This window comes from Cyprinodon variegatus, unplaced genomic scaffold, assembly GCF_000732505.1.
Source record: "Cyprinodon variegatus isolate N-32 unplaced genomic scaffold, C_variegatus-1.0 Scaffold1489, whole genome shotgun sequence".
NCBI classification, from domain to species: Eukaryota; Metazoa; Chordata; class Actinopteri; order Cyprinodontiformes; family Cyprinodontidae; genus Cyprinodon; species Cyprinodon variegatus.
This window is the reverse complement of record NW_015151942.1, coordinates 81,514-105,930: the sequence shown is the minus strand read 5'-3', so window position 1 is coordinate 105,930 and position 24,417 is coordinate 81,514. Positions and strand designations below refer to the sequence as shown.

Here is a 24,417-nt window from a genome sequence, read left to right as displayed (position 1 = left end):
AATCTTCCCACTCTGAAGGGTGAATAAAAAAATGATTGTTTACAGATCCCCGAAACGCCGGCTTCGTGTGGATGAGAGGCTGGTTTGGTGAAAAATTTGTGCGTTTAGGCCAGGGTTCGTTTTTGTGTGGACGGGGCCTTACCTGTGGAGGCCTTTGCTGAAACGGGGGTTGTTGCAGAGATTCCACAGCTGATTCCACATTATCATGTAGAGATGAAATATGGACACTGGTTCCCAATGTCCAAAAAGTATGATCATGGCATATGGTGCAACACATGTAAATGCAAAACATGTCGGGGGAAGTTCTAATCAATGAGTCACTGTACGTACAGATCTCCAATGGCTATTTGGGAGCACAGTTACTGTACATGGAAAACTTAAAGGACTGTGGCCCTCCAGGGTACTCTCTGCTTGGGTATATTTACAAGGAGGTACCACCAAATCTGACCAACATACAGACACTGTTCTGGATGAACCGAGGTGGTCTGTTTTTTGCAATGCTTTCGGGGCTTTTCCAGAAATTGATCCTCTCACCAAGCTGATTCAAAAGTTCTGAAATTTAACAGCAATCCATGGTTAAGCTTCTATTATAAAAATGCCAACAGCAACCCACTAAATAAGGTAAACATTCCCACTATATATATTAAGTGCCAGCACAGGAATGCCATATTATGCTATGCAATAACTGCTTATTCTTAAAGAAGCGCAGCACTAAGGTCTGCTGGGATGATGACGTCATCAACCGGAATTAAAAACGATTCCTTCTTAAAAAACAAATCAGCACAAACGCCCTGCACAAATCAAGTAACACTGAAAAGCAGATCATTTTGATTCAGTTCTGAGCTTAATTGGTTGTCTTCTGGAACACCTAAAAAAATCTTATCTAATAATATCTCTGAAACAAAAGTAGAACACTTTTTTTTTAATGATCATAGCTGCACAAACCTGGACTACGACCAACCATTTAGTCTATTTACTTTTTTTAAGTGGGTGGGGTGTCAACTTCACGAAGCTGAAGCTCCTCCTATGTGATGGTCCGGGGTGTAAACTCTGCATTTGAAATGCAGAGCGGGGCTCACAGCAGACACTGTTCACGGTCTGAATGCACCTTTAGAAGAAAATCTGTGTTGTTGGCTTGCAGGTGATTGAAGATGAATACATATGACAATGTCTTTGAAATTGATTTTTTAGGGAACATCTTTCATATCCATAGAAAAGGGTCTTAGTTACAATTAGACATTTAGGTACAGCTCATGAAAAATGGGAGCAACAACAAAAGTAATAGGTTTTTATTTTAGTTTAGTGTGATAACACCAATACAAATGTTTAATTTAATTTTAAAACAAATATCTTCACACGCATATACATAAAAGCCATATAACCACTTGACAATTAGTTTGAAACAAGTAGTAAATATTTTGTTGTTGTAGAACCCTTTTTACCCAGTCCAAATCCAATGGAGTTATTGTTTCTCAGATAACGTATACATAGGAGGAATCGTGGTTAAGTATGAACATAATTTATTCCTGTCATGTTTAACAAAATCATTAATATAAGCACAAATTATATAAGAAGATCTCACCCTATATCAGGCCCTTGAGTCTTTGGCAATGTCAGGGGAAGATCTCACTGCTGTCTTTCCCTTTTTATCTTAAAGTCAGTCAAATAAAAAGAAAGTAATCTTCAACAGTTTAAAGCAAGTTACTTTAAAGATGACGTGTTAAATAATTTTTTTTAAAGCCAGTTATTATAAAGTATTTTTACAAAAAATATCAATAAAATGATCTAGATCTACAATAATTAAACATACTTTGTAGCAGAAATGGGATTCAAATTTTGAACACACAGTTTCTAATTGCTATGACTGTCTAATTTATTGTGTAGAGTTGACAAATATCAAAAATAGCTATTGCCTCACTTGTGGCAGATAGAGATTTTGGACTGTAACAAGAGTTCTTATTTGCTCAGAACATAGGTAAGAACACAGAGTAAAGCAGCGGTGTTAGGAGAGTAATGTTTTCTGCCTCAGGAAGTAATTTTCACAACTGATTGCAATTATTTGGATGGGTAAGCAACTTCATTTGGACACACATGTATTTGCAATAGACTGATGGCTACACTACCCTTGTGTGCCCCATTTTATTTACTATTGTTTTGCCTTTTCATAATGTAACTAAGTTTAAGTAATCACCAGCAGCTGTCCGATTACCTGGGCTATTCTAGTGCTTTTTAAAATTACCATCAGAGGGACATATGTAGGACAAAACAACATTTACCATATTCTTTATTATGGGAGGAGGTGGGTGGAGGTTATGTGGCAGGTGGTGGGCTAAGGTCATCTCCCAGGCATCAACAAATCGCACATTGACCTCTTTAAATACTGTCCTTAGTATCTTGTCACGTTGAATTGCAAACCAGTCACTGCTGGTAAGTGAATCGTACAGTGTTAGTGCTTTGGGGTTAGCAGTCCTGATGATGATCATTGTATCTGGTGCTCTGTTCAAAAGCCGCAACACTGCCCTTCTTATGCTCAGCAGGCGTCTGATATAGACCTCAACAGGAAAAGAACTGAAGTGTGCCCAGACTCCTATAACTACAGTAGTGTCTTTGCCACCAACTACACCATCCAGTTCACTTGCAATGTAACCTGTATTTATAACTGGCAAGTCACGAAAACGAGCAGGAGGAGCGTGGCAGCGGAACTTTACTAAGGTGTTTTTTGTGTAATCCAAGGCCATGAAAGGTCCTGTCTGCTTTGATGTTTTGAGGTCAAACTTCTTGAGATCTGAAAAAGGAAAACAAAATAGATTAGAGTATGAAGCACTTTCAGCTGTTACTAGAAATTTCCCCTAACAGAGGTCACTAAACGTGGGGCATTTCTCAATGTGCATATTAGTGCATTTTCATGTGCTAGTAAAACATCATTAGTCTCAACCCTAGTATTGTTCCAATTCACAAGAACACAAGACCAAGAACCAACAGAAACCACGGATGTTGTTCTCGCCTCTCCCTCTTTACCGAGCATGTATCTAGGCAGACTTGTGCATTCTTCAGTGCGACACCTGTCCAGCATGCACCGCAGCAGCAGCAGCTTCAAGGGTAGCTCAGAGAATTTAATTAAAGCTTCATTTTCTCTAGCTGTTGTTCTATAAAAGTACATTTTAAGGTCATTTGATGCAAAAACATTATAATTTTAAGCTTTACTATATGGCCAATTAACTGATTTAGTGCGTAATTTAACAAAAATTCTTTACCTATATTGAGAGGACCGTGTCATACAGTGCAATTCCAAGGATAAGCGCAGCCAGGCCTAACGTTAGCAGCAGTAGCCCTCTCTTTAATGCATTTTTTTGTTTTACTTGGCAAGAACATGAGTCCATACACGTGTTCTTGTGAGAAACAGCATTGCTTTCTTGCGCTACTTTGCAGAAACAATGTCAGTCACTTATTTTCTCTGGTCTCTTTCTTGTTCTTACCAGTGAGGACATGTTTAGCTGCAAGTCACTGTTTAATCGCTGGTTGTTTCCTGAAAAGTTGTTATGGTATGTTCACAAATGGCAAAATTTTGGGGGAAAACCTGTTCTGATTAAGAGAGATGGCATACATCCCTCTTTGGACAGTGTAGCTTTTCTTTCTAGGAAGATGGAAAAGGGTTGAGTCCTCTAAAACTCTGGCAACCAAGGGTCCAGATCAGGAAGGAGCTCTCAGAAATAAGATGCAGCAGTCTCTATGAGCTATTGAGGGAGTGAGGATTAACTTGGAGGTTTTAGAGAGAATGATGAGCAAGAAGGTCTAACAAAGGACACACCTAGTCTCCAGGCTAGGCTAACCAGCATAGAGCCCTCCGAGATCAGAGCCTGGGCCAGGCTGAACTTTCGATGTCTCAGCTTTCCAAAACAGAGACCAACATACCTTGCAGGTCTGGGAATTTAGGGAAAATATTTCCAGCTGAAAATTTCGGGTTATTTCTGATGTAGGGAAATTATTCTTGAAAATATTATTTTACCAATTGTTTTATTTACATCTTGGATTTGAATTGTGAACTGACTTGAAAACATTCTGATCGCTCCGAATTTGTGCAAAAGCTTATCTAAAATCCCTCATGCCAAACTCCTGAATATGTCATGTTTGAGAACTTTGAGAATTCACAGTAATGTGATTCTCATATTCCTGTGATTTGTTCTGTTTCTCTCATAGACATAACTATGGGGTCAACTGTTGCTGTGAATAATTCTGTGTTTTCCTTTATCCCTTTTGGCATAAAAACCTACTAAGTGCTCATCTGCTTAACTTTTTTCCCTTCTATGTTTCCTTTGTGTGTCTGCTTCTGTCTTCTTGAACTCCAAGTTGGCCTCAGAAGGTACCTCACACTAAGCCTAGTTTTGCTGGAGGTTTCTTCCTCCTAAGAGTTTTTCTAATCTACATGAATGCTCAGTGAGAAGGATTGCTTCAGTGAAAAACACAATGAAAGAAAAAGTCTACTGTTGCTACATTACAATTCTAAAAAAGTATTTGTATCTAAGAAATCAGCTGGGTTTCTTTAAAGAGACATTGAGTTTGTTTTACCTGAAAAATATCTTTAAATTTGCCTTTTTTTAACCATTTATTAATAAAACATTGTTTAATGAGCAGAATGACACCTCAGTAGTTCAGGACCGATGCATCTATAAGTTTGTAGTCTATTTTACTGAAAGTACTTCGGGTCAGAAATTCACCCGCTGTTTACTGGATGTGACATCAAGCATGTCCATATTAAATGGGTCCTAACTAGTAAACAATCAAAATGTTAAATTCAAGTTGGATTTTGTGGATACTAAGAAGTGACAAGCATCCAGCTCAACTCAGCTACCAATGGCAACTCTGGGTAAGGTGAATAAGTAACACAAAAACAAAAAACAGTTCTGTTTTTTGGCCACAGGTAGCAGTATCTTTAGAAAACTCTGTATTGCCTCTTTAAATAACATAAGAAAATAGAAAATAACACTTTTAACCAGTCTGACTGGATGATTTTAATAGATGGTCTCAGTAACGTGCATTATGATTACAAGTGTTGTGTGTTAGGAAACTACCTGGAGTGTTTGTGATTAAATATTCAAACCACTGCCTAATGGTGGAGTCTCCAAGCAGGTGCAAGACCTTGCCTTTCAGACACTGGCTAATTGCAGAGTTGTTGGTAAACTGGCGAACCGTGGTGCCATCTAGTGCTCGCCATTCTCCCTGGTAGTAATAACCAGCATGTTGAGTCCTCACACTTTTCCCTGCAAATTCAGAAAACAGTTAAAATACATATTTAGAAGAAAACAGTATTTTAACTACTTTTATTTATATTAATTATATGTGTGTACACATATATCAACAGCAGTTTTACTTGGTACATGTTTAGGAATTGTTTCATTTAGATCTGCAAAAAAATCATAAAGTAAATTAAATCTAGCACATTATTCTACATTTCAAAATAAAAAAATATCAACCATGAGGCCCTCTCAGACTAGGAAGAGCATATAACAAAATTATTATTTAGCTTTCCTCTGGATGAGCTGTCTCGGCTTGCCATGCCCCCTACATCTGCAACCAGGACAACCAGTCAGACTTCGTAAGGACAGCAGCTAGCAATTTGTATTAAATAATACATTAGATGAAGGATATAGTTTGACAACTGGTCTGGTATAGACTGCTCTGGACAACTGATTTCCCCTTATGACATTATATAGAGAATACTTTTCACGCAGAGGGTTTTGAGCACAATTAAGTTAAAAGTTGGAGAAAGGCCATGATAGAGGTGAAAGGATTGTTTCATTTGTGAATGACATACACAGGCTTTAGGACACATAACTGTTACAAAATGTTTATAATGCGAATATTTAAAATATGGGTCCTTTAAGTGATTTCATGCATGGCACCAGGAGTCTCCATTACATATTTGGAAAAGATGATTACTAGTTATTGTAGCTGACAGTAATTAATATCTTTGGGGTTTTCAAGAAAAGAAACTCACTTTTCTTTAGGTAAAAGATATACTTTACAAAATGACATATTTCATTCTAGACCCCTGTTTGGTCATTATTCTTATCAAAGTTGTGGTTGTGGTGTATTTTATTCCTTTCGGTCGGTAGTTCTCAAACCTGTTCCTCAAATACTACTACCATGCCTGTTTTAGATTTATCTCTGTTGCAGCACACCTGATTCAAATAATGAATGAAGGACAGTGGTGCAATGATTTCGGCAGGTCTGATTCCTCAGAAGATATAACCTGCTTGGCTGCACTCTGTTCTCGTAACCACTCATCTGATCCACCTGCATCTATCAGTATATAACCAGCCTTCAAACCAGACATCACTGCCAGATATTTTGAACCAGCTCTATTCCTGCATTCTGAGTCCTGACTTCTTGCCTGTTTGCTTGACCTGATATGTCCTTGTTCCTGGTTGGGACCCATTGTATTCCCCTGGACAAAACTTTAACCAACACAGAAGGATTCCCTGGAGACATCCTGGATGAACTTCTGAGCAAAACAAGCCTCCGTGACATAACACAACAACAGGCAACACCGGTGATTCTCCATTCTCAGATTCAAGTGCTCACCATGTCTGCTCTTTTCATGGTTGCTAATATTCCCTCTCTTATTACAAAGGTGGTGAGATCCAGCTCTGGTTTCAGACCTGTCTTTCAGTTGCAGTTTTCTAGATAACAAACTGTTAAACCATTACTCTGTGTTCTGGCAGACTTCTGGGTCCTCAGATTTCATTAGTTACAGATGATATTTGAGGAGCAAGATTTAGAACCACTGTTTTAGATTATGACATTGTTTAGTGGTCTGTTTTGGGGTTTCTATATAATGTGGTATTTTCTTTGTTGTAGTCAGTGGTGTCATTCTTGTAATTTCTGTTCATCTATTGCTGTCTTAAATTTAATTTGCCTTGTTTCCATCTCTCACATACAAGTTGAACAGTCCATTGTTCAATCATAATTGTGGAAACCTTCCTTACTAATTCATGTTCTACTGTACATGCTAAGCTACGTTTGCCTCTTGTAGTTCAGCATGTATTATCTTTGGTAACAGAAAGCTCTAACTTCTTTCTTTGTTTTAGAGCTTTGTTTACACTTCGCTCCCAAAAACAAAAATTAAGAAATACCTGTTGCAGAACGAGACTTTCAGAGATACCAGGCTTGTGTTGTATTGAAGTGGGCTGGACTACAAACAGGCAGTGAGGAACTTTTTTGACTATATGTCCATCTGTTGACTCTGCACATGGATTATCTCTATTTTTCATGTATTACCTTAATAATATTACGTAGGTTACATGTTAAGGCAATTTTTTTCTCTAACAGTTCATCTAATTAGGACAGTTCTTCAATCAAGATAAACAGTTATCCTGTTAATTATGTACATAACAAAGATTCAGGAATGAAATTGGGGCACAGACAGAGTGGATCATTCTTAAAACTGAGATCTATGCCATCTATGGTCTACAATTTTTGTCAATATTTGTTGTCATGCCTCATAGTTACTGAATACATATATTATTAAGTGTTATTTAAAGTGTTTGTTCCAAGTGATCTCTTCTCACAAAAGAATTGAGGAGAGAAAGCTAAAAGGTGTAAATACAGAGGTTCCCTTTGCAAAATGATGTTTCCTACACTAACCTAAAAGTAGTATTACTCATGGAGAGCCACTGATGGACCGACCCAAATATGCGGTCGCACAATAAGAGGTGAGGACATTCATTTTAAACAAGTATCTCCAGGTTTTATTTGAGGGAATGTTTCTCAGGTTTCCAAAAAGTATGCCATAAGAAAATTCAGTTTTTGAGCATTGAATCTACCAAGGAACAATTTGAACTTCTGAGAGTTATTTGTTCCTTATATAGTTTTACATTGAACCCCAAAGTGCACAGTTTGATTCCTGTATAACTCTTCTCAAACAATTCTTCAAGTTGCATTTTAATTACCTGTTCTTTGTCTAAGGTCAGGCAAGAAGAGGAAAAGAAATGTGCTCGTGACATCACCCCACAGGTCGTCTGGAGCTGCATTTAACGTGTTATTAATAGTCTCTAGATGATAATGAATTTTACTTTTTTACTATAGTGGGGGAATAATGATTAACACAGTAAGATAAACACAAATCAAATTAATGTTTTGTCAAAAAAGCAAACAAATAAAAAAACACCATTTGAGTCAGAAGTACTTCACACACGACTAGAAAGAGCTGCTCCTGCTGGCCTAACATTAGCCCCACCTTTGTTAGCCTCAAAGGTCCACTGGTTGCCACGGTCCTCTAAACGTCTGAGCTTCTTTTTTACATACTGTGTGGCTTGGATTAAATTCAGTAGATCTATATATACAATATCAGTAGATATATATATACATATTCTCAAAGTTGGTTTGGTAGCTATTATCTGCCTTGTAAAAATCTTCTAAATCCCTTTTACCTTTTAGTTTGGGTAGAATAGTGATGCTGGAAGGCCCTCTTGCCTGAATGAAGACTTTCATGTTGACTCCCCTATAGCAGAGCATGGACAAATAATAAAACCTTGTCATGGAAAAAAAACTATTAACAAGAATGTGACATAGTCCATTTTACTTTACCTTTTTCAATAATTCGATTCTTTGAGGAACTTACAAAAATATAGGTAATGTCATTCCTACCAGTTTCTTAGGAGAAAATGTGATATTCACCATTTTTATCCTACTTCCAATCTTCTTTCAGGTGTTGCTGCTTGAAACTGCTCTAGTGGTAAGACTGGCATTCATTTTACTCCATAGTACCAAAGCTTCGTTATTACACAAAAGTGGAATGTTTGGGTCTGAATTCCTCCACTTAAAGTTTTGCCCTTAACATTTTTATGTTTATGCATTTTATGAGAGAGACTAAGAGTGCAATAAAGAGATGATAGATCTGGTCTTAAGATGTGCGGAGCACGTGCATATTAAAAAGGGATTTATCACTATTGTTCATTGACTGTTTTGGATCAAATATTTTTTATTGTTATTATTTTTATTCTTTATTTTATTTATACGTATGTAATAGTGCAACCATGGCATTTAAAGCCCTTGTGATTTCCTCCCCCCCACTGCTTGGCTTTTACCGCTCCTTTAATTCTGTTGCTACATTGGAAAAAATATTGCAAACCTCTTTTGGGGTTTACCTAATCACATTTAGTAACTTTAACACAATTGTCTCATGTTAGCAGTAGGGGTGTAAATAATAATAATCGTTTTGTATCGATGCATCGATCCAACAGCCGACGATCCGATGCATCGACACGTCTGCAAGAGAATCGATTCATGCTCCTGGGCGTAATTCTCCGGTAAACCTATTTTGCCCTCCTACCTCGCTTCCTGGTTATACTCTTACAGCAGTTTGTTGCAGTAAGCTTGACACAGACATTTTTAAATTATGCTCAATATTGAAGCGTGGTCTGTGCTACACACTGTGGGTTTAGATACGGCCGAGGCGGCGAGGAAGTGGGGGCGAGTTTAGTCCGACGACGGAGGGACATGAGGGCCAAAAAGAGCAGAGATCCAGGTGGAAAAAGGGTCCCAGCGTTCTCGCGCACCTCGCTCTTCTAGCAGGTCAAACTTCACGAGTTGTTTTCCGCAATTTCGGTCATAAAAACAAAACAAGCTGGCCTCCTGTCTGCGTCACTGTTTGCGGTCAACTACAATTTGGGAGAGGTGCAGCGGAGCATCTCTCAAGGGGGCGGGGACGTCTGGAACCGAGGTATTGCATTGCACTCATTGCACTGATTTTGTGCAGTATTTTTGCAGTATTTTTTGATGCAACTTTTCTACTTCTGCTATTTGCTGTTGTTTCTAAAAAAAAAATGCATAACGATATTACAGCTTTCATTGATTTATTTCAAACTTGAAACTTTGTTTAGCCTTTAAGGTGTAAAAAAAATAAAATAAATAATAATTAACCGATTAATCGAATCGAATCCCATCATGGTGTATTCTTGAGTATCGAAAATAATCGAATCGTTGGGTCAGGAAATCGATACTGAATCGAATTGCCATGATGGATGTGATTTACACCCCTAGTTAGCAGTGTAGGACATAAACAATTGTGTTAAAGTAACTAAATGTGATTAAGTAAATGCCAAAACTGTCACGGTCTTGGTTCTGTTAGGTTTTACTCTGCTCCATGTTTTCTAGACTCAGAGTTAGACAGATTTATTTTGTAATTTTGTATGCACGAGTGTATACAAACTGTCATGATCTTTGTGCTGATGGTTTGGTTTTTTCCTTTGCTCCTTGCTCCCCTGTCTAATTGGTTCTGCGGCTGATTAACGCCAATCATTTCTACCTGGTTCCTCTGCTATTTATGTTGTGTGTTTGTCTCCCATCAGCGCCAGGTTATTTGAGTGTTTTGGTGAGACGTATTCTAGCAATCTTTAGTCTGTTCTGTTTTCCTGAACAGACTAAAGATTGTAAAAAAAAAATTGTAATGTTTGGCATATATACTCGTCCTCTGCAGTTACTCTTTCCTGGATTGCTCTCTTCATTCGCTCCTGATGCATTGTGTCCCCCTTTGTTCTGTGGGACACATTTTCTTTGTTGAACATTCCCCTAATATTTACCAGTGTGTTATTCTATCACTGATTGAACTCCAAATTGGCCCCTTTCATTGTACTGAACATCAATTTTATTTTCTTACCTCTATGTGGTGCATACATCCATTTCATAAAATTATCTTATTTTGTTAATGTTTTGCTTTTGTGAAAAAGATTTCTAATATTTCATATTAGAAATATTATTGTCCTTATAAATACTATATTCAATGAAACAAGATATCCTGGTTATGTTAAACCAAACGTTAAATAGTAATTGTTAGGAATCCAGTTTGTGTGGGTTGTGTTTTTGTGTTGTTCTCTCCCTTACGGAGGACTATTTGAGCGGTGGACTGTCACTACCTCGATGCCAGAGTGTTTGGAGGTTTTGGGTACTCTAGCTAAGCTGAGTTTAGCTGAGTCTAACTGAGTCTTTGTTTTCACTGAGCCTAACCTTGTTTTTTGTCTTTGCCTTTTCGGCAGGAAGCCTTCCTGCAAGCTGGATTTTTGGCCTTCTTCCTCTGGAAGGATTGTTTGGGTCTCACACTGAGCAGGGGCTTAACATCCACAAGTTTTGTTCAAGTCATCCTGGATTTCCAAGTGATCAATAGCTCAATAGCTCCTCAGGATCAAACCAAGTCTATACCTGTCCGCCCTCCAACAAGTCTCTACCTCTGGATAAACCCACACTTACTGGATTCTGGGAAGAAAGTCTTAGTCCCATTTTCTCTGTCTCTCCAGCCATCACTCAAAGTTCCCACAGATCTTGAACCAACCGCTGATACTTCCCTTCCCTCTTCCGGTTCACCATTACACTGAGTTTTCTGAATCCAACCCCGACCTTGTCAATAAACCTGTTAAAACTTTTACCCTGGTTCTCAGAGTGGTTTACTGCATGTGGGTCAGATCTCTTAAGAAAATCATGACAGTAATATTTCCTTTACACTAATTTCAAATATTCCTAAGCAAAAATACTGTACAAATTACATTTTTGAACTATGCCTTTTTTGTAAGGAAACAGACCTGCTGTAAATTATGAATAGTTCCCCCCTTCGTCCCACTTGGGATTTTGTGGCTTGTGTTGTGGGTGAGATTTAAAAATGAAGCTAAATATGTAGCTCATGCCTTACTCATTTTTCATCTTCACCAACCATCATGTTAAAGCAGGAGCACTTTAGTAAGATCTGGAGATATCAAGTTACTAAAGTACCATGGACTGAATAGTCTTGGTATATTTCTACCCAAGATGTTTTCTTTTTAATAAATGTTGCTATACAAAGTTATGGTGGTTGATTTTGCAGTTGCACTTACTTTTGAAAGAGCTTGTCCTCCATGGGCTTTAATTTTTGATCGGTTCCTGCAGATGAGTGGATGATCCTGTGTTCACATTTAAGTTTTTTTGGCTTGTAGCAGAACCAGGGCTCGCCTGTGCGAATATCAGTGTAGTTGCAAAGCTGTTCCAGGGTTGCGTTTAGGCAAACATTACAAGTGGTAGATTCAGTAACTGAATGTGAGCGGAAAACACTTTTAAAATAAATTCTGCCAGGTTGCTCCTGGGTGATTCTTTCTAGCACAGTGACTGCCTCGCTGGGGTGGACCAGGGTTACCTTTTTGGAAAAGAACAAAAAAGTTGAAAAAAAAACTTTATCAAACAATATTAAAGTTCCCTTATTTCTTCTTATGTTACAATATGCTTTCTTTGTCAAAATCATGCCCACAATGGTATTTCACTTGGTTACAGCATATCTAAATCATCCTAAAAAAATATGCTCTCTTAAAAGCAGACCCTCCCCGTTTCTCCCTGTATTACCTTCCCTCAACTACCTTAACTATGTCAAGTCTGCCCAGTAAACCACACACCCGAATTTGTCCAATCAGCAACCAGTGGTATATGACAGATGGGGTTTACTTCAGTTCAGGTTTAGACAAATTGGCTGTTTTTGCAAATAACATAAAAAGCAACAACAGTTATTCTTTTTTGGATTATGTTGAAATTGTAAAATATGTTTTTGGGCTGTGAGAGGTCTCTGACTTTGTTCAGCATTTCTCAGAATGTCTGTTTGCCAGAAGTGGCGTGCCATAGCAATGTCATGACACCGCCTTAGCCATACGGGTTGTGCTGGTGTCCAGTGAAGGCACGCGTCTTTCCTTTGTGTTGCACAAGTACTACCACAGAAGTATAAACATTTTATAATAGATGAGTACTCTGTTGTGCCAACACATACCCAATTGGACACGTACTAACTGTTCAGTTAATTTCAGTTTATTTAGTCATTAGAATTAATATTGAATAACATAAATGCAAGTAATTGCACAACACTAGACAGAGCCTAGTTCATTGTCTCTGTCTAGAGTTGTGCAATTTTTTGCATTTATGTTAGTTAATATTAATTCTGTTGGTGTAACAGAATCAGAATAAATTACTTAAATGAACCCAACAAGCAAATAAAGAAAGGTAGTTCTGTTCTAGGAACCCCTTTAGAATCTGTGGAGATAATTTGCAGAGACAGTATAAGTTTTTGTCTTTGGACCAGAGTCTTTGAAAAAGAAGCTGATTAATCATAATTTCATCTGGATGTATTGAAAGGGTCTCAGGTAATAACTTAAAAATCTGGTGCTTTGTCTAACAGGACTTGTAATTTAAACTCCATCACTCCACATCAAACAGCTTTCTAGAATTGTCTATTATATCTTTATGTATAATAAAATATTGCAGAAATTAGTAATGTCTTGAGCAGGATGCTGAGAAACTAGTCCATGCATTACTTAAAAGCTGGACTATTGTTATTCTTTACTATCAGGAAGTCCACAAACTGTAGTTTAAAGCCTTTAGCTGATCCAAAATACTGCAGCCAGAGTTCTAAAGAAAACAAAGAGAAAAAGAAGAGAGAGCTCATGTTTCAAATTCATTACCTTCTCTTAATTGGTTTCCTATAAAATACAGAATTAAATTAGAATTAAAACCCTTCTTTCTTCTCACATACAAAGTCCTAAATAACTTGTTCCATCTTAGAGATCTGATTGCTCCTTTTGTTCCTAACAGAGCACTTCGCTCTAGATCTGCAGGTTTGCTAGTGGTTACTATTGTCATGATCTTGGGGCTGATTCTTTGTGTTTTTTTTACTCTGCTCATTGCTCCCCTGACTAATTGGTTCTGCGGCTGATTAACGGCGATCATTTAAACCTGGTTCCTCTGCTATTTATGTTGTGTGTTTGCCTTCTATCAGCACCAGGTTATTTGAGCGTTTTAGTGAGACTAACTCTAGCCTTCTGAGGTCTGTTCTGCTTTCCTGATTGTGACCAGTTTCTGCCCTATAGTGACTTTGCTCCAAGTCATATTCAGCTCCACATCCAGTCACTGACTTGTATTCTCCTATCTTTGCAGATATTTACCCCCAAGCACACGAGCAGCCCCGCGCTCCAGTTTGTTTTAATAAATGTTTTTAACTTTCCCACTGGCTGTCTTGCCTCGAATTCTGGTTCCAACATTCTGAGTTCATTACACCTAGAATTTCTAAAAGTATAATATGAAGCAAATCTTTTATTTATCAGGCTACTTTCTTGTGGAACAATCTTTCAATTTTACTCTTTGAGGCTCAAAACTTTCCTTTTTAATAAAGCTTATGGCTAAGAGTTTCTAAGGTTATCCTGAGCTATCTCTATGGTTTGGTGCTATAGGCTTATACCCCATTTACACTACCCTTGAAAAACTGTGCCGAGACCGGTCCGAGCTCAGTAACTGAGATAACTAGTCGAGTGTAAATGGAAAGCAAACTGAACTGAACCTAGCTAGACAAAACCAAACCGAGATAACTGCAGACCAGTTCCAGAGGTGGGCTCAGCTCGGTTTTTCCCTGGCTCGGTTCTCTGATAACAAGAGCGCATAAGCAGAACGCATCATCTCCGTCTGGCTGCACATCCCGATTCTCACTCCATTCCAGTAGTAGGCGAAAATGCCCCTCCAGAAGTTGTTTGCCAAACAACACAAAACAGAAGAAGAACAACTATAAACAACTAGAAACATCAGTTTATAGTTGTTTAGAGTTGCCATCTTCGCCTGACCCTCCGCAGACATCGAAGTACAGCAATAATAATCAAGCATAACTTTCTGAATGTGACAGGTGCCGCCATTTTGATTTGCTTGATTCCCTCCTTCTTCATCTTCTTCTTCTTGTGTTTTATGGCAGTTGGCAAACAACTTTTGGTGCATTAACGCCACCAACTGCTTGATTTCCTCCTTCAATACTGGCAGTAATACCGCAGATTGTCACTAGGAGGCGAAGAGTAGAGGAACCGAGATAGTGTGATGTGTAAACGGTCGTCAGAACCAAGCTCGGCCTGGTTAACTGATCTGAACTAGGACCGGTCTCGGTATGGATCGGTTTTTCAAGGGTATTGTAAATGGGGTATTAGACTGCTGGAGAACCACTTTTCATCGTTCTGCTTTTTTAATATCTATTTTCCCATTCTGCAGTATTTGCTAGTTTAACTTTACTCTATGTACTCTCTGATTTTTTTGGTCATTATAGTAGCTTCATCTTTTCCTCTTTGGCTTTGACATTCTTGAAAGAAAAATCAGCTGAGATGCTACCCTCAACAACTTCGACTGATAGGGTTAGGCCTGTATTTTAGTGCATAGTTCTGCATCTATCCTTGGCATAGCTATAGGCTCATACTTTTGGCATTAATATTAGCTTATGGTTAATCAAACAACCGTGTCTTTAGTAGACAAAGCCACCAATGGATGTAGTTTACCGTTATCTTTTCTCACATTTATGGATTTGTGGATCAGTGCTTCTATTTTCCCTTTGGTATTTCTGCATTAGGGTACTTCCACTCCCAGTCAGTCTCAGCAGAGGGCTGCTCATGATGAGCCTGGTTCTGCCTGAGGTTTCCATTGAAAGGGGAATTTGTCCTCTCCACTGTCGCTGTATGCATGCTTAGTATGAGGAATTGCTTTAGAGTCAGGAACATAATTCAAATGAATGTGTACTGTCGCCACATGCTTATCCAGGATAAGCACATCCCTCAAAGTCAATGACCGGCTGAATTTTTTTTTTTTTTAAGACAAAAAAACTTTTAAACAACCCAACCATATCATCTGATTAAATTGTCTCTTTAAACTGCCTTGGTATGACATGTCATAAATTGGCGTTATATAAATAAATTGAATTGAAAATTAAACTGAAAACTCTAATGGCAAACTTTCGGACTGCAGAGATCAATATAAACAATAGACAAAGTTTGTTGATCTGCTTAATTGTGTTTTTGTTGTTTTGTTTTTCCTGGACAAAGCAAACCCTGAAGCTAATCTATCATCATCTTGAAAGTATATCCAGATCAGTGCTTTTGCATTCCTTTTGAAAGTTTGCAATGTCTTCTCATCCATCTATCCATTTTCCGTCACGCTTATCCCAAGCGGGGTCGCCTATCTCCAGTTGTCTACGGGCGAGAGGCGGGGTACACCCTGGACAGGTCACCAGTTTGTCGCAGGGCATGTCTTCTCCCCCAGTCATTCTTTGCAGATGGTTATTCATGCTGAACCTTGATCCTAAAAACATCTGTATGAGGGATTACTCCTCCAGGTAGCAACAGTGGACATTCTCTGCATAGTGTTATTGACTTTGCAGTGTTCAATCATGCCTAGCATACATATAGGGAAAGTTGAGGGGAAAACTAATTGTACGTTTATTTTGCCTAGCCTGGTTTATGATGTGATGTAATCTGAAAAAAGCATTCCATCTCTCTTGTGCAGCAGATGTCCTTAAACAGACAGTGACCTGAGAACAAAATTAAGGTTCACTCTTCAATCTTATACAGCCAGTGACTCATTTTTAGTTTGGACATTTGCATCTCAGAGAGGTAAAAATGGTTAAATAATTGTATTATAAGAGTAGTTGTAGGGTGGCCAGATGTCCAGCTTTAGGGCGGACAGTCCGGATTTTCATTGAACTTTCCGGCGTCCGGTGCCGCATCCAGCCGGACATGTTTTTGTCCTCCTTTATGAGGCACTAGGCCTGTAGAGCAGATTTTTATTTATTTATATATATTTTTCTTGCTGGGCTGCAGCACAATATCCAATCATCAAAAATGCATCACTATCTGATCTAACAGATGATTAGCTAAGAGTGGTGGCGTGTCAGATAAAGATCTGCTTGTCATTGGTCACAAAAGTAAACAAGGATCAGAATCACTGATGCTAAGTATTACAGTCAGCGTCCTGTCAAAACCAGGACATCGTTTAACCCAGAATGGACAAAAGAGCGTGAATTTATGACCAAAGGTAGTGGAGATTCATTCCATGGTTTCTGCCACTTTGTCGATGCGATTTGGGAGCAGTCGAGGAAAAGCTGCAATGGAACGGCGTGCGAGTACCGATTAACATAAAAGTAATAAACGTGCAGCAACGAACTCTTCAATGTTGGCTTTTACATTAAGTTTTGTCGCCCCTGGATGCTAAAATAACTTGTGCAGAGCTGCAAGGTGGACTATACTATAAAACATCACTAGTCCTACGGAAGTGTAGACTGTGACTTCAAAGTGGATTTCAGTGATTCGCCCATAGCTAAAGGGATGACCATAAAGACAGGTCTGCTGTACACAGAGACACTTAAGATAAGTTCCCTAAAGGCTAAGGCTCTTAAAAATAAAGCTATACTTTTAAAGCAGTTAAATGTGTTTTCTACAATCTCTTTTGTTGTTTAAAAAATATTAAGCTATTTTAATATGAATCTTTCTTGTTAAAAAGATTTTTTTTAATGTTTAAGTCCACACATCTTATGCTTTGTGGTATTCTGCACTTTAAAGATTTATCTCGGTTGTCACTTTTTAAACACCGCAATGTATTAAATAAATACAAATGCTGGGACCAATTCTTTTTTACATTTCTTTAATATTTTGTTCGATTCAGCTACACAAGCATCCTCTTTAAACTACTAAGAATTGTACTATAAATGTGACTTTACCCGATTCTTATGTACACCTTAGTAATTTATTGATATGCTGCACAATGTCCTCCTTTTTGGTGCTATAGAAATGGCCACCCTAAGTAGTTGTCAAAACAGATAAAATATGTTATTCTTTGTGACTATTCTTATTTTGCAACAATAAAAATGTATGGCGCTTGAGTAATGTTCATTGATCTCTTTCTTGTTAATTACTGACACTATTATTTCCCCATCACACACACACACACACACACACACACACGTAACAGGAAAGGTTTTAGTGTTACCTCAACTTGTGCACTTCCTTCCCAGAGTAAAGGGAATGTAGCAGTGTAGGAACCATTGAGATGATCCAACACTTGCCCCGTCACGCCTGCAGAAAGGGTAGGGTTGTGCAGCCGAGCAAGCAGAACATCTCCCCCTGATTTTTTGGGACGGCTATGGAAGTCCATCATTTTTATAAAAACCTCAAGCTGATCGCCTAAACGCCAACTTTGACTGTCATTTTTTGGAAGAATTGTAAAGGTGCTGTGAGCAGGATCACTGGTGTCATTCAGAGAAAAGTTAGACGGTAGAGTCGGTGTTTCAGGCCAGGTAATGGACTCCTTCAAAAATTCAGACTCAAGAGTGTCCTCGGGTAACACAGAATGGTAGGAGCAGACACTGGTAGGCTTATGTGGCTCAGTCGTATATTTCAGAGTGATGTTGTTGGGTATCAGAGCCATGGTCGGGGAGACTTTCTTCTTTAACTAGAGGAAAGTATAGGAATTAAACAAATCAGGTGTCATACAAATGCAGTCTGTACAAAATACTGATTACTTTTGGAATGCTGCTTTGTCCTAATATAGGTACACCAGGAAGAATTAATTTTAAGTTCATTAAACTTCACTATGAATATAAAATATTATTTTCTATAAACTTTACACAATGACAATTCAAACCTAGTTGCATTTTCCTCCAATTGTTTGTTTTATGTTTTTTTTTAACTTATACTTCAAGACATTGTATCACTGACAGAAAGACCAGTGCTTTCCTGACTAGTACTTTTATCACAAAGAGGAAAATATAGTTACTGAAAAATGTGATACATTGTTGCTTTTACATTTGTGGAATCTCAATAAAGTTCATGTAAACAAATAAATCTGTACATTATAGAAAGCCTCAACCCACCATGAAAAGCTTATCTTTAACACTCAACTCAGTACTTTTAATTAACTTGGCCACTTCTGGCTATCATTTGTTTCACACTGTGTGTTCCACTTGGATTACTAAGAGCCCAAGAACTGACATGGGGAAAAAAGATATGAACATTAAGCAAAAATTCAATCTGGAAGATTCTTATCAGCTTCACCTGAGCCAATGTCCCTTGTTCAGCTCCAGCCAATCAACTCAGGGACTGCACCAGTCATCTTTCATGATGCCCTTCATTTAGTTCCTGGCCTTGCTTCCCTCTCCCACACAAAAGCAAACTAAAAGATCAAGTGTATTGTTACGCCTCTTTTGAACCTGATGGGCAGCCTCTTTTTGTCATTCGTGACCTTCCCTCACCTGTTGGCCGCTCGCACTGATCCCCTGGCTTCAGCCTGGACTCATTCCAACAGGCCCACAAAGGCTTTTCTCAAGCTGACTTTTAGTCCGTCCTGCACCAACTTCAACTCAGAGTCCATGGTGGGCGCTTCAAACCCTCACCACATCATGGCATGCCCTTTGCAGTGGGCACATTGGCTTCTAAACCCATCTTGGTTGGAGCATCGTACCCTAAACCCATCTCACCTAAGTGCATCACAGCAGGCTTATCATGGCTCCCACGCCACATCATGGTGGGCACAAGGTGACTTACAGTAACGCATCACGTTAGTCGATGATCAATGATCACCACCTACTTGGTCACTGATTTTTTTTTCTTTGCTTTAACTCCCCGCATCTCTCTGCACCTCCCCTCCTTGTTAAATGCTCAACATTCTCCTAGCCTATAAGTAGGCATGATCAGTGCCATTGATCTAGTGGTGGTAAGCCTTCCTTTACTTCTCCTCTCCATATTGTTCTTTTTTTCGTTTCTCTATGCCTGCAGGCACCCAGTCCATCAACACAAACTCATCAGCACACAATCTCTTTACCAGCTCTGATCGTTATAATCATTTTCCGTATTAGTATTGCATCATCATATGTGATAAAGCACTTTCACCTTTTCTCTCGACCAGTCTCTCCATTTCCCCATCTCTACCAGCGCATCCCACTGTGTCATCTCTTTCCATGTGCCCCTATATCAGTGCGATCAGCTGCACTGTTCAGCCTGATCTTGCTGAGCAATCAACTGCTGAGGCTTAGCATCTATGCAATCAACTGCACAGCTCAGCATTAGTGTTATCAGTTGCGCTGCTCTGCATCCCTAACTTCTATCCGTGCGCTCCTCTGGGGGGCTAGTCTACTAGCTCGGCCCGGCACCTTTTATGGGGGTATGACTACTCTAATCCTTTTCTAGGTTGGTCATCCGAGCAAATTTTTATTCACAGCATCGAAGTCTGCTGTGGCCCAAGGATAAATTTTTTCTCAATGAAAAGCACTTATTTGCTGCTTAATTGGATCACTCTGCACTGATCACATGAACATATTTGCATCTTTTCATCCTTCAATTGGAACTTGAGCTGAAACAAGTGTTCGAGACAAACATCAGTTGGACAGCAACAGTCCACACACACAATGGTATATCTAGTCTTCATACCTCACAGTCAATATTCTATTTAAATGCCTCACATGAAAGATCCTTGCAAAGCCAGGGTGATCAGAATCTCTTTATATTTTGTCCTACGCCTAAATTAAAACTCGATTATATTAGCCTTCTCTATCATGTTGGTTTGTTCTTCTTACTGTTACAGAAAGTGTGCTATTGGGGGAAAATATTTTAGAATTTTGTGTGCAACATATAATTATGCTGTGGCCACAAATAAGTTTGTCATGAGAACAAGTTTCGGCACAAATTAGATTTTGAGAGCACAAAGTAGTATTTTGTGGAAAAGATTAATAATTTGTGCACACAAAGCAGTACTTTGTGGCCACTAATTAATATCTAGTGTGAAGGAATTAGTATTTAATGTGAACAAGTCAGTATTTAATGGGCACAAATTATTGTTTCATGGGAATGAATAGGTATTTGGTGCACATGTTATATATAAAATGTTCCCCATATCAGTTCCTGGGCTCCATAGGTTACTGACCATTGGTTACATATGTCCATTGTGAATTATATTAACCCTTTTTCAGGCAGACTGTAGGTACTTTTAGCCTGTCTGTAGGATAAGATATACAGTCATTTTTTTAGTTTGGAAATACATCCAAATTATGAAGATTGGCCCATTGAGTGCATATCTATCACTCAATGTCTGTTTTCTTCATTATTATCAAACATTTCTTCAGTGACACCTCATTCTGTGAGAGAGGTATAAAAAGTTTCTACATCTTCATTTGTCTAACTGTTTGTTCTCATTCTTGCAGGAATTTATTAATAGTAGTGCTACTACTATCATTTGTACCAATCTTGTTTGTTAAATGAATTTATTCAGGCGCATATTTTCTGTTTACATTAACAAAAGTTAAATTAGAATGAAAAATTGCGATGTACGGCAGTGATTTTTAACCAGCCCTGGGAAATGATCTATTATCACCTAATTAACCATTGTAAGGTGTCTGTGCTGTAATTAAGTGTGACAGATAATGTAATACTCTTCTATTTCAGTGGGTGGCAGCAGATACAGGGATACATGCCTGTAAAGACAACAGAGGGACAGTAACAGGTTGGGATCTCAGCAAGGAGAGAAAGTGACAGTAATAAAGAAGTTTTTGAGAGGAGAAAATGCAAATGCAGAACAGGGACCTGGACAAAATTCTGACCCAGATGAAGGTTCAAGTATGAGTGGTTGACAAAAGAAAAAAGACAAGACAGAGAGCACAAGGCAATACAGTGAAATCTATCTTTAATTTGGATTTGTTTTCAATGGAGATGCAGCAGCACCAACTGTGTTGTGTTTGCTGTGTGGTTAGAAGCTTTCCAATAGTGCAATGGTGCCAAGCAAGCTTAAAAGGCTCCAAACGAAAAACTCTTTCACTCAAAACAGGGCAATGGACTATTTTGTATGTTTATGTACTCTCATGGTTTGAGTTCTGTTTCAGTTTTCCTTTTTCATTTTCATTGGTTTTTTTTCCATTTTGTCTTATTGTAGTTGTTTTTGGCTGTATTTGGGTTCTTATGTATTTCTTGTTTACCCTCTGTTGCCCTCTTGGGTCAGTCTCCTTCTACTAGCTCCCTTCTAAATTCTTCTGTCCAAACCTTTTCCTCAGCTGCTAATTAGTCCTCCCATTGTTTCTGTTCCCCATAAATACACCTCCTGTTGAGTTACTCATGGCTGGTTCCTTGTCATTTCTTTGCCCTTCATGTGTGTATTCCCTCCTGGAATACATCTCCTGGATTTTAGTATCTTCAATTTGTGGACTTTTACTTCTGCTGCCCTTTGGAACTATATTAAATCTTCAGTTTCCATCTCTGCATTTGGGTTCTGCTGCTCTCCTTCAGAGACTCGTCTTTGTCGCCGGCCTTGCGGCCGTCCTCCGGAGACTGAGCTTCGCCTTCGCCCTCTCAGCCGGCCTTCAGAGAATGTGCTTTGTCCTTGCCCACCTTTGGCGGGTTGTTTTGTGTTTTGGACTGACCCTGGGTGGGTTGCTTTGTTCTGGACTTTTTAGGGTGTCTGGTTTCTGCTCTTAAGTCGGGGACACTGTCATGGTTTTGGTTCTGCTTAAGTTTTCTTTTTCAGTTTTTATTGGTTTTATTTCCATTTTGTTTTATTATATTCTATTTTATTCTATTCTCCTTCTCCTAGCTCCCTTCTACATTCTTCTGTGCATACCTGTTCCTAGTTGCTAATTAGCCCTCCTTTTGTTTCTGTCTCCCATATATACACCTCCTGTTCAGTTACTGTTGGCTGGTTCCTTGTCATTTCTTAGCCTTTCATGTGTGTTTCCCCTGATTTCTCATGGATTGCAGTATTTTGTTTGTGAAATTTTGCTTCAGTTGCCTTTTGGAACTGTATAAAATCTTCAAGAATCCACCTCAGCTTCTGTCTCTGCATTTGGGTCCTCTAAAAATCTCCACGCAACCTTACTCATATAAACAATGAGAAACTAGTAACTTTTTGAGGAAAAACCACAAAGGTTAAATTGAAAACCCTCAAAGCTAGCTATCTTTTTGCTGAACTCGTAGGTAACTCATAAAACTCCCACACTGTGGCAGAAAAATTAAAACTGCCAGCTTGCAAAGATATTGTAAAAGATGCTTGGCCTTGATGCAACCAAAGAGATAGCTAAAGTGCCAGTGTTGGATAATGTTGTGTTGTGTGCATAGAGATCTTGAGGATAAGTTATCATTTTATTAACCTTCAACTTTTACAGAATGTTTTGACTGGGTTAGGGACCCATATATCCCAGCATCCATTGCTGGATAGGTCATGAATTTAAAGGAGCAAGAGAAACTCTTTGAACTAAAACAAGATTGTAGTTTAAAACTAAACTTTGCTGAATTTCTTTTGGACAGTTGTTGGTTATCTGTTGCCAAGGAGTTCCCAATTCTGGCCAACAGAGCTATTTTGACATTGCTCCTGTTTTCAGCAACACATCTATGTGAACTGAGCTTCTCTAAGGAGGACCAGTTTTATCATATTTAAAAATAAATAGATAAATAAATAAATCCTCAACAAATGAATAAGCATACAATTAAATGCCCCATAAATACAATAAACAAATACATGTAGGTAGAAATAAAATTATACAGTTAGACATAAATGTATGTATCTCTTTTAATTAGCTTCTTTATTTATTCGCCTTTCTAATAATTATCTTATTTATTTATTGTTATAATCTTCAACTTCATTTATTAATTACTTATTTAAGTATTATTATTTAAGTATTAATTTATGTGTATGTTATAATATTTTTGTCAGTTTTATTCTTCCTTTGTATTTCTTTACCCTATTTCATCAGTGCTATTTATTTATGCCTGTCGTTATTACAATTCTGTATGCATTTCTGCCTCATTAAAGGGGTGTTTCTTAGAGGGTCAACTTCTGCTCTTTGGTTGGTTAGCATTTTACTGCATCAGTCGAATCTACAGCAGGAGAGGAGACTCTGAAGTCCAGTCTGAAGTCACTGACCGTTTCTCAATTCATAAGAATGCAAATATGGACTCATGTCCTCGCCAAGTATGTTCTTAAGAAGAACACAGGAAAGTGTGGACTTTCCTGTGTTTTCAGGAGTACACAGCATAAATATGGTTCATTTGGAACAGAAGCGTACTCGTGATGTCACCACACGCTTGGCTAGTCTGGAGCTGCATTTCACCTCCTGTTATTAATAGTCTAGATAATAATAAATTCTGACTTCTTTCATTTAGTGGGGGAATAATAATTAACACAGTCAGATAAACGCAAATCAAATGAACATTTTGCCAAATAAAACAAAAAAATCGCCATCAGAGCCAGTGGTCCTTCAAACACAGCAATGCTGAGAGAGGGCTGCTGCAGACAGGCTAGAATTAGCCCTGGCTGCCCTTACCCTCGGAGGTCCGCTGGTTGCCATGGTCATTTCAACTTCAGTAATGCTTTTTTAAATTGTGCATTAAATTGGTAGATGGGTCATAATGTTCTTTCCTCAAATGATCTTAAAACAAAACTTTTATTGAACAACAGCAACAGAAAAGAGTACTTAATACTCTTGTTGGGATCTGGAGATTCTCCACCTTCTCCAGCAGAGTGCGCTGTGGATCTCCTTGGCTGGAGCCCTCCAGCACAGCTGACGTTCTTCAGCCCATCAGGAGACCTGCCTATATAAGCAGCTGCCAGACCTTCCTTCAACGCCGCAGTGTTGACCAAGTTTGG

General features: G+C 38.5%; 1 protein-coding gene across 1 annotated transcript in view; it reads right to left on the bottom strand.

Moving 5' to 3' along the window:
* Window positions 1-1,355: 1,355 nt before the first annotated feature.
* The window catches only part of LOC107103618 (NXPE family member 3-like), a 27,707-nt gene continuing 4,645 nt past the window's right edge, over window positions 1,356-24,417 (bottom strand). Inside the window, exons 2-6 of the mRNA XM_015403388.1 lie at window positions 17,785-18,246; window positions 11,862-12,157; window positions 8,430-8,500; window positions 5,070-5,258; window positions 1,356-2,785 (exon numbers count right to left, since the gene is read on the bottom strand). Coding sequence (XP_015258874.1) covers window positions 2,220-2,785; window positions 5,070-5,258; window positions 8,430-8,500; window positions 11,862-12,157; window positions 17,785-18,246 — 1,584 coding nt within the window. The 3' untranslated portion in view covers window positions 1,356-2,219. The remainder of the gene's footprint in view (window positions 2,786-5,069; window positions 5,259-8,429; window positions 8,501-11,861; window positions 12,158-17,784; window positions 18,247-24,417) is intronic.